At 37.9% G+C, this 11,530-nt stretch overlaps 1 protein-coding gene across 1 annotated transcript; it reads right to left on the bottom strand.

The window, feature by feature from the left end:
• Positions 1-1,607: 1,607 nt before the first annotated feature.
• On the bottom strand, positions 1,608-7,375 carry LOC108673515 (graves disease carrier protein homolog). Its single transcript, XM_018161363.2, has 7 exons — positions 7,183-7,375; positions 6,780-6,872; positions 4,120-4,253; positions 3,559-3,738; positions 3,080-3,236; positions 2,561-2,702; positions 1,608-2,329 (listed from the first exon to the last, which is right to left on the bottom strand). The coding sequence occupies exons 1-7, from the start codon at positions 7,250-7,252 to the stop codon at positions 2,146-2,148; spliced, it is 960 nt and encodes a 319-aa protein (XP_018016852.1). The 5' UTR covers positions 7,253-7,375; the 3' UTR covers positions 1,608-2,145.
• Positions 7,376-11,530: the final 4,155 nt, after the last annotated feature.

Below are 11,530 nucleotides of genomic sequence, written 5' to 3' on the forward strand. Positions count from 1 at the left end.
GAAATAATACTGAAAGTTCAAGGAGATCTCGGAACATCAGAGCTTGAGAAACCTCATTGATAACGTTAATCGTTAAAATTTGCCAGATTAAATCTAGAAGAATTGTTCATTTTTCTTAAACCTATTTTAATACAAAATATTGAGTATTGCACACATATCTCGTCGACCAAATAACAACGTTGAGTTAATAACGAAAAACAAAATCCTACAACACTAAAAATCTTTGGTATACACAGCACAAAGTAACAATGCCTATAGATTTTGATTGATGAACAATAGTTATTAGAGGAGGGAATTATAGCTGCATGAAATTGTAGGTTACGTATGCGTTACTAGAAATTAGCGTGCAAGTAGTTTTGAACATTGCTTGAAGACGGAGGAGTATTGTGCTTTGATTTGTTCAAGAGATGTGTACCAGCAAGGAGAGTAGCTAGGCCTGACCGGTACAACTTTGTGAGCCAGATTAACTTAATTTGGACATATGAATAAATATTTTATAATTCATAATTTTCATACAAATTTTATGAAAATAAATTTTTAAATTTATTTTCATTCATAATTTTTATAATTCATGCCTGGATGAAACAACGTTAAAATTTTTCGCGAAAATATGCAATTGGGAAGAGCACTTTTCTTTAATACTTGCGCTGTGACAGATGACATCTGTCAGAAAAATGTTTTGAAATAGAAGCACCAAATTATAATTACATGCAGGACCTCGCTGAAAGAATTCAACAGCGTATTTTTCAGAACCTGTATATTCGATACGGATTGGCAAATCAAATAACCTTATTGGACTTATATTTAAGTTGAATTTTAGAATCGCTTTCAACCATTCAGGCTTAATTCGCATGATGCAAAACTAGTGTGTAGTGTCTATATAAAGATGCATAAACGTCCAAGTCGTACCGAATTGACTTGGAGCTGCTTTGTTATATATACTATGAACAACCGTGAGAGGCGAATAGCATTGAATGCATTCAACAATCCATCTGGAAATCGTATAAAAATATACTTTTTTTCAATCGACGTCGCATCGTCCAACAAGAATATCGTAAAAATCCATTACTTTAAATAACAGCTAGAATAAATTTAAAGCTATAAATCAGCAGCAGCAGCCGTTTTTCAAAAACTTAATACAACTGATTTTTTTACAATTATTAATGAATCTGAATTATTAATGAATTATCCATTTGTGACACAATAGCACCGTAAACCAAGTGTAAGAGTTGAAATCTCAACAAAACTTATGGTTTAGAATTTTTCTAATTGGCCTGTCTGTTTTGAAAAAAATGCCAAAGAATACATTGTAAAACTACCATAAAATTTTGGCATTGTGTCGCAAGGGATAGTCAGAATATATTCTACATAGAAAATCTAAGGAAGACCAGGGCAACTAGAGGGGGGAAAATGGACACTAACATCACACGAAGATAATGCAGGTCAAATTAGGAACAGACAGAACATGCTTCAGTAAACGGATGAGATAAACATATAACTTGATAATCTTATGGAATGAATTCGACTCGGCATGCCGCGTTTCTTGCTTTTGACGGGACAAGTCGGCCATATAAATGAAAAAGTTAACCATCGCTGTCTGTAAATCAGAACACCAGCGTCCCGTGCAACCAACTTTCTAACCCGAAGTAATGGGTGCAGAGCATGAAAGAAACATCATGTATACAATTCATTTAAAAACTAAATGCTAAAATTTACCATTGATCCCACGTCTACCCATATTAAGTGCATAACTAAGAATCGTAAGAAGAATTTTGGAATCGACAATTAATCCAATCAACTTTGAAGAATACGAAGTCGGATAAACAGGCAACATGAAAATCGATCAGCATTCCTGATTTTCGCTGGGGAACACGGCCAAGACACTTCGGTTATAACATCAAATTTAATTTTGTCGACATCAGCTTAGCGTAATTATAATGATAGAAATGTAAGTACAATCCACCTTTAGTAATCTATGTTGCCAAAGTCGATTAAAAAATTACATTTTAATAATCCAGGAAAAGGTGCCTATCATCGTCGCTAGCCCGTCTTTATGACCAGGCCAGAAACTACCACTAGCCCGTCTTGATAGCCAGGCCAGTAACTACCACTAGCCCGTCTTGATAGCCAGGCCAGTAACTACCACTAGCCCGTCTTGATAGCCAGGCCCGTGTCGAGACCCAACACTTGCTTGCTGAGCTCGTAGACGCTGAAGCTCACAGCCACCATGGGCACGGCGCGCAGGTAATTGATACTCATGCCCCTGTACAGGCCCCGTACGATGCCGTCCGTTTGGTAAATCAGCTTCAACGTCAACCACATGCTCGTCCTGTCCATAAAACACCTCTCATACATAACAATGTACATTAACAATAGCTCGATAATCAAAAGATTCATATAATTTGTATCAATAATAATTTGATGAAATAGATCTTTAGAATGCAAATAGAATAAATTTATACTTGAACAAAATTTACAAATAAACAGTAACCATCAATAGGTTTTTATAGCAAGAGGCTCAATGAGATGCATGAGGAAATGATAGGGTAAGTCAACTAACCCATAATGCTGCGTCTCCTTGCTCATATAAGCAAGTTGCATGCGTCTCCTGGTGACGTCGAAAGGATAACTGAAGCTCTGAGCGACTGAACCAGCGACGCCACCAGCCAACAGCTTGGCCGGTACAGCCAGCATTAGACCACCTTCGAGCACAGGTCTATATATTAATAAAGTAGAGCATCACCATTACTGATCAAAATGCTGTGTAGACGCCATATCCGAACTTGCTCGCCATCATGTGTTAGCTCAGAAATACCTGTCAGATTTTGTGAAAATGTCAGTAGCTGAAAGAATTGCGTTAGTTGAAAATGAAACAAGAAGCCATAATCTTCTATAATACTTGTGCTAAACAAGATATACAACCTAACGACGATAATTAAATATCATCTTAAATTCAGGTAGCAACACAGAAGATACTAAATGTGTTAAACTAATAGACACCTTACTTCGGTAAGCATCCCACAAATACTCAAATTATAGTAAAAATAACTTTCCTGCACAAACAATAATGTATCCCCACCTGTGTTGTGATCACACGGCTTACAAGTTATGGATGGCAGATAGACCATACACAAATATTTAATTTGTTCAAAGCAGGAAAAACTGAGACCAGCGTACGGGATCATCCCACAGACTGTGGGAGTGAAACCTCTGTACAGAGCTCGAACGCCACCTTCCTGCAATTAGAAGACCAATTCCAAATTGATACCAATTACCATCAAAGAATAAAAATTAGGAAGTAGAAGTGCAGTTAACTACAAAAATTATCACAAATTATATTGCACAGGGCAATTTATACCATTTTCTGAAAGATCACCTTTTATTTTTGAACTCTCAAATTTTCACTCGAGTGTCTGCTTGTTAAAACAGCATATCCACCTTGTGGTTACCTCTGTAAAATACTATCATGACCATTGATATTTATTATTGATACAGTTGATCCCAACCTAGTCGGGCTTTCATTGAATTGTGATACCGAAACTGGCATCTATTTTATACCTCTTTCACAATAGTAGCGAATGCATGGAAGATGCCGAGGTACTTCTTTTCCACTTGAAAAGCCAGTCGTGCTCTGACAGTGTCTAGAGGATAAGTCAAGAACACAGCAGTCACGCCAGCCAGGGAGCCTGACAAACCAGACACCAGTCTTCCTCCACTCGGGAACAGTCGGTTTAAATGCTGGAAGAAACAAATTATTGGAGACTGAACTTTCATCTACCTTTCAATAATTACCTTGATGAAATTGACAGGAATTAACTTCTTCATATTCAATGTTAAATGACTGTTTGCTGAATGAACAGCTATTTAAAGTGTTGAACCACAGCTCTTATGAAGTTTCAATAAATTGCAAATTATTTTCCAAAAAAATGTGCTAAGAACACCTCACTGGTCCTATAACAGCTGCTGATATACGAGCACAAAAAGTATTCCTGCAAAAAAAAAAAAACTTTAGATTTTTCACACATCAATAACTTCAGAATACATGAAAATGTAAGCAAACTAGGTATGCTACCACATTCTTGAACCCAACTATCTTCAAAATAAAATAATTTTACTTACCTTTTTGTACACCTCAAATGAAGCAAATTGAGTGGCAGCATAAGGGAAAACTCTGACCATCTGAGCTCCGTTGCCTTTGTACAGAGCCCAGCCGGATTCTTTTCTCACGATTGCAGCAAGGCCAGAAATAACCCCTGCAAAGAGATAACAGACTTAATATCATACTTAAAACGTGAATAATTAGATACAAAAGTAAGCTGAAATGCAATTGACAGATTTTTGTTAGCACACTATTACAAAGTCACTTCAAGGGAAAAGATGAGTTCATAAAAAAGTCTACGATTTCCCTTCAAGGTGCATAAAATTGGATACTTCTTAATAAAAGTATATAAATGTTACTGTAGATGCAATTCCGCAAGAATTATATGTTTACTTGTGATTACCAGAAAACAAATAGTTCGAGCTCATTTTAAACACCAACTGACATGCAGCACAATAAGTTTCAAAATTTGCTTGATGATTAAGATCTTTGCAACTTATGCATGACTACAAAAATACACTTGCACTCTCCCTCTAAAGTAACTGAAAGGCTAGAAAGTGTCAGATTGGAAAGAGAGAGAGACAGAGTGGGAGAAATAGAAATGGAATGCAACGGGACTAGTTGTTGCAAATATGAGACACAACTATGTTTGAAGCCTTTCTAGCTTTTCCAAGCAACTTGCTCAGAAAAATTGTTGGCAAGTAAAAAAGGTTTTCATGTGTCACTTTTTGGGCTTCCTCATCTTTCTCATTCTCAACAAGCTATCCTCCAAATACCCCCCCCACCAAGCTATCTACTTTCCACTCATAATAAAAATTATGAAGGAATCATACATGTAATTCCTCCCACCAGTAAGCCATTAAAACCAATTCCCCTACTCTTTCCTCACCCCTCCATTCAAAATCACCCTCGTTTCTGTAAGCACATAATATGCATAATATTCAGGCTCTGCAAGCATAATAAATCTTATTCCATTCATTCCACCTGCACATACATTCACTCACACTTGGCCAATCTGCTTTAATATTGTATTATCAACAACCATTTGACCCCTAGCACACCAGGCAATCAATGTGCCTATGTACCATGCAGATCACATCAACACTGCTATCTGCACTCACCCTTATGTTCCATCTATAGATCAATATTTCTTGAAACTATATTTCATCATATAATTTTGTATCTAACAAGAACATTTCATTTTTGCTTACATAGGCCTACCGTACCTGGGAATTCTTCATTTTTGTACATCTCATTTGCATCCTATATAGTATACAGGGTGTCTAAAAAAAACGATACCCAACTTTGAATGGCTGTAACTCAAAAAGTAATAGAGTTAAAAAATTTTTGGAAGGTCAGGCTTTGTTCCCTATGTTTTTCTCCATCTCTCCACCAAAAATCAGACAGATCGATGTAGCCATAAGCGTTGGACAGAACTTTCAGTGACGTGTGCTAAAAGCGTGCTTGCGCAAAGTTTTAGTAAAATCATTTTGCATAAACATTACCTTGTCTTGACATGTTTTCTTTTCGCCGTTTGATTTTTAGCGCATTTTCTCATTTATGAAAAAATGCACTATTGTGCTCGCCATGTCCGTCTGTCCATCCGTCCTTCTGCCCGTCCGTGACTTCATGTTTTCGTCAACAAGAAAATCTTTGGTGAGAGGCAATCTTTGGTTTTGAAATTCTCTCTCACCAAAGATTGCCATCATTGTCTTTCACCAAAGATTGCCATGATTGTGTCTCACCAAATATTGCCATGATTGTGTCTCACCAAATATTGTCATGATTGTGTCTCACCAAAGATTGTCATGATTGCCTCTCACCAAAGATTGCCATGATTGTCTCTAACCAAAGATTGTCATGATTATGTCTTACCAAAGATTGTCATGAAGCAAGCACGATTTTAGCACATGTCACTGAAAGTTATATCCAATGCTTATGGCTACATCGATCTGTCTGATTTTTGGTGGAGAGATGCAGAAAAACATAGGGAACAAATCCTGACCTTCCAAATTTCTTTAACTCTATTACTTTTCGAGTTACAGCCAATCCTGACCTTCCAAATTTTTTTAACTCTATTACTTTACGAGTTACAGCCATTCAAATTTGGGTATTGTTTTTTTTTGGGACACCCTGTAGCCTGTATATCCTCTCAATTAGGCCTTATTTCATTCATATATTATAAACATACAAAAATCGGTCCACAATATAGAGTTTGTGCAAGTTACATAGAAAATGTCACTGAGAATTCTGGAATATCAGTAGTTATAGGAATAGTTTAATAGGAAGATTTTATATAGTGCTTAACCAAGCACTTTCTGTAGAAGAGCAGCAACTTGTGTACAGTGACAACTCAGGAGTCAGTAACAGGACAGTGGTTTGATTTGCAAATTATTTGTTATACCTGAATAAAGAGTACGTAATTCTGACTTCACTAATATTATAATATTGAACATAGATTGTGATAAAAGTCCAAAGATTGTCAATAGTTATTGAGCAACAAAAGGCAGGATATGTACTATTTTTCCAGGACCTATACATGCTAGAACTTCACATAATTCCTAAAAAAGCCCAAGATGCTGCAGAGGCTATGTGAGAAATTGAAAAAAAAACAAGTACCCATCAATAAATGATAACAGAAATAAAAAAAGAAGAAAGAAATACACCACATCAAACATACCATGATTTCTATAATGTGTATTGTGAGCTTGAAGAAGGATCTTGATTCTGTCCAGTGGTGCAACTGTTGATTTGGCACACATTCCAGCAACTCCTGAAAACAGAGAGCACTTGAGATATTTCTAAAATTATTAGCAAAAAATGAAAGCCATTTCAATTTGGCATCATATCAACAGCAGAATGATAAAAATGCTTCATATTTTGACAAAGATAATATATTTTTATTTGCTCTTTCTTCACATTTAAAAACAGGTACAAAGGACATAATTGCAGATGAAGTACACAAATTCATTTGCACATGGATTTATTTTATACATCATAAGTCATAAATAGATTGATAATACAAAAAAAGAAAAAAAAATTAATTTCAACAACTTAAACCAAACAAATGTTGCTGTTCATACCTCCAGCAAGAAAACTACGGGCAATAACAGAAAAAGAGAGGGAAGTCATCGGAGTATTTGAATCCCCCATATTCAGTGTGTCTTCAGCTGAAAAGTTCAATCTTCAATGCTCTCTAATGACAGAAACAATGATTATTCTGAAATATTTGGAGAATATTATGCAGCATTAGTTGGCAGGGCTGGAAAAGTCCTATTTTTTCTGAAATATTGTGGCTCTAATATCATATAATTTCAGTACNTTAGATGTGTATAAGAGACAGGCTTTAAATAATAGCTTTTTTTCGTGGGTCACATTTTTAATTTTTTAACCTATTAGATATGCAAACTTTTCAAATCTTTCTATTGTGTTATGTAGCCTCAGTATTAGACCTTTAATGCCCATTGACAAAAATTTTCTATGTCAAATAGTTTTTGAGTTGGAGGGGGTTTTTGTTAAAAAAACGAAAAGTGGTCTAAGTTACCCCGCCGGTCTAAGTTACCCCATTTTACGGTAGGTATGAAATTGAAATCTCGCAGCTCTAATGTCATGTAATTGTGTTTGATTGAAAAAATTGCAGTTTGCACTCCGCATGTATGACATAATATAATTGTTAACAAAAATGCATGATCTGGCCACAAGATTCCAAATGTATCAAACATTTGTCACATTGAACAGTTGAAGCCACAAGATTTCAGAAAAAAAGTGGGGAAATTCTAATCCTGACCTGTCAGTGGTTTAGTTCAGAGTATACCAAGGTTAGAGCAGAGAGGTGTGGGTTCAATTCCAGCTCTGTGCGCCAGTTTCTGGTCAGAATCGGCAAGGAGGCCGGGCGGTTAAGCAAAGAAAATTTGAAGCAGTGAGTTGCGGGTTCATGCCCGCAACATGTTGTGGATGTCTCTTATACACATCTAGATGTGTATAAGAGACAGGCATCTGAGGGCATCACAGACCTGTTATTGCTCTCATTCTCGTACGGCTTCAGAGCCGTCAATCTCTCTAAGAAGAACTTGCACCACACAACCCACTTGCGTGGGTGTGAGCCGACGGACTTGGAGTGCCAAAGACACACGCCCAACAACACGCCGCCCCACTGAACGCAACATCCAGGCCCGCAGGACGAAAAGGCATAACACAAGGCCTCGAGCGCGAAAAACCCACACAAAGTGAGCCAACACACAACAAGACCAAGATCACACCCCACACCCAAACGGGGACCCCAGAGCACGCCACAGGAAGCTAAGCGCACNGGCTTAACCTTATACACCATGCTCACCTTTACCGCCCACCACACAACCACCGCAGCAAAAGCCTCTGAGCCTCAAAACGTAACAACATACAGAAAGCACTCTCAGGCACTTCTTTTGGACAAGACAAGGAAACCCTACTACAAACATACAAAGCCATCAGCTGCCCAATAATTGAGTACGCCAGCCCAGCCTGGACTCCTGTCACCTCTCCTACTCCTACGTCCTACCAAAATCACCCGCCTCCAAACAGTTCAAAATTCTGCTCTCAGAAGTTGAAAACCATAACCAGTTGCCACAAAACAACGGCCAAACAACATCTTCACTCCGAATGTCAAATGCTCACTGTTCAACAACATACAGACCTCCTCTCAGCGACTCAGCCCAGTACCTTCTCATTTCTGCAGAGTCACCTCCCTCAACACACCTGCCACCAAATCACACGACCGCACCCCCAACCCCACAACATAAGATATACTCTTTTCACCAAATACATAAGTGCCTTTCAACCTTCACTCCCTGCCACTGGCACTATTAACAATGCCACCCTCAAAGCAGCTAGCAGCACTCTCCAGTCTCCACTCCAACTGTCCAACGCTGCCATTGACTTGTACCACCCACCGCCACCAGTTCTGCTCAACGGCTGGCCTCCTCCGCTCCCAACAAGAGATAAATCTGAACAAACACTTCAAAGATCCCCCGGAGTCCAGACGGACCCTAGCACAGCTTTGCTCCAGCCACTGCATACTCCTGATCCTGAACAGTTACAAAAGCAGAATTCATAACAACATCAATAACCTATGCAACTACTGCCACCTCTCCCCAGATGATATGCCTCACCTCTTCAACTGCCCTAACAACCCAACTCCACTCAGCACCATAGACCATTGGAGGGAGAGGAGTAGGGACCCATCTGTGCGCATAGTGGCAAACCAGTGATTTTTTAGAATCAGTTCATTTTTAATTTTCTCATATCTATTGTATGATAATGCTAGTATCCATGATACTTTGCTGGTCTACTTATAGGACTTGAAATTGAACTTGAAGGAGAGTCTAAAAAACTCTCTGCTTTGCCACTATGATAATTTCTGCGGTCGTGCGGCGTGCGTTGGCTCCAGCCGTGGCTGAAGTCTGGACCAGTGACGCCGGGATTGGGCGCGGGGCAACAACAACATGTTAAGAATCGGGGACAGGCCTACGCATAGTGGCAAAGCAGCGAGTTTTTTAGACTCTCCCTCAAGTTCATTTTTGAGTCCTATAAGTAGACCAGTAAAGTATCCTGGATACCAGCATTATCATACTTAAGAAATTGGTTTAAATCTTGAGTAAATAAGGAAATTGAAAATGAACGGATTCTATAAAAGCTCTGGTTTGCCACTATGGGCCTACAGCTACGGGCTATGGCCTAATAAACGCTGAAATGGCTATATTAATATTTTACTGCATATTTGGAAAATTATTACATATGAAACATAAAAAGTTGATATCAAATTTTTCAACAGCTAAACAATATAAACGGTGATCGCTGTGAGCAGCAGAAGAAAATTTATTTTTATGCATCAATGCTGTACATGTACAAGTTACAACGTGTACATTAAGGCTTGTAGTCAAAATGCAGCGAAGTCTGAGAGGGAGGTTTTTGCAACCATCGTGTAAAATCCTTGATCTGCCCAAAGCTTGGCCAGTCGCTACCCTCGAGCTTGTACTCTTTGTAATATGATATCCTAGCCAGACTCTCCTTCGCGGCAACTGGTCGCTTTCAGGTGGCCAAGAAATGGCCAACGGTCGGCTATAACTTATTGGATAGGCCGACCACTGGCCACGTATTATTCTTCGCCCCTCATTGACTTCGCCTTTACCATGCCACCCGTTGTGAACTGACAGTTGAGCAATTTACGACGTCTCTTTCCCCTCAAACATTGCACAACATCTCCATTTGAGCAGCTAGTAGTATATGAGGATTTTCCCTCCGCGTATCAGCAGATTCGATCATAAATATTTTTTGGTAGGTAGAAAATATCTATAACAAGGAAGCTGATCAAGGAATGCCAAATGTACCATTCAAATTTCAATTGACAATAAAAATTACAACCCGTTTATATCTCGAAAAAAGTGTAAAAGTCGCAGACATGATGAACAATAATATTCAAAGTTTCTTGAAATTTCCTCTCATTAAAACTCTTCTAATACAAAGTTTACATATTTTTTATTACTGGTCGACGCTTATAAATAAATAGCTGGGCCTGGGTAAGTATGGAAAAATCCTTATCGACATCTCATTTGCGAGTGGAGTAAAGTCTATCCTAATTAGTGAAGAAACGCTTAGGGAAGAGCCGAGCCTGTTCCAAGGCCGAAGCCTCTCGGTTTTCAATCAGGGCCTTAAGGAGCCCCTAAGTTTAGTGCCTCTCAGGACAAGTTGAAGTCAAATAAAATTGTACCGGGCAGGATTGCACGGTACGAAGTTTAAACTATTATAATATTTTAATATTATATTTTATATCATGATTTTATGTCATAATATTATGATAATATAAATTAAAATGATTTATGTTATAATTATTGATAATGTGAATAATATTATGATATTTTATTATAAATTACCTACAACGGTAATTTAGACAACAGAAATGACTTAATCGACAATTCTACGGACCCGCCTGCGGACTCGCACAACTGGGCCACTCATAATTCCTTAAATACTTAACGGATCTGTATGAATTTTGGAATATGAGTATTAATTATCGATACGCTGCCGCAGGAATTATTACAGATTTTTACATGAATTATTTTTTAATTAAAACCAATAAACGTATTTACTCTTCTTTATCTTCACGTCGTCACAGGACAATGTCATATTTGTTTGGTAAGTTTGCAAGGAAGGGAAAACTCCGTACAAATTATTTTCATTGTAGTAATATAACGTTAAAGAATTTCTTCGGTTGTCATAAAATAATTTGCGACGCAAAAAGATGCTTCATATTTTTGTACGTTTGCTTTTACATATTTCTGGGGTTGATTATTACTACAAAATTCATTAGTTTTTACTACATTTTTGCATCGAAAGTAAAAGTTAGTTTTTTTTCCTCTCTACAGTACGTGAACGCCTACAATGCGCTGATTATAC

Source organism: Hyalella azteca, unplaced genomic scaffold, assembly GCF_000764305.2.
Source record: "Hyalella azteca isolate HAZT.00-mixed unplaced genomic scaffold, Hazt_2.0.2 contig15593, whole genome shotgun sequence".
Classification (NCBI taxonomy): domain Eukaryota; kingdom Metazoa; phylum Arthropoda; class Malacostraca; order Amphipoda; family Hyalellidae; genus Hyalella; species Hyalella azteca.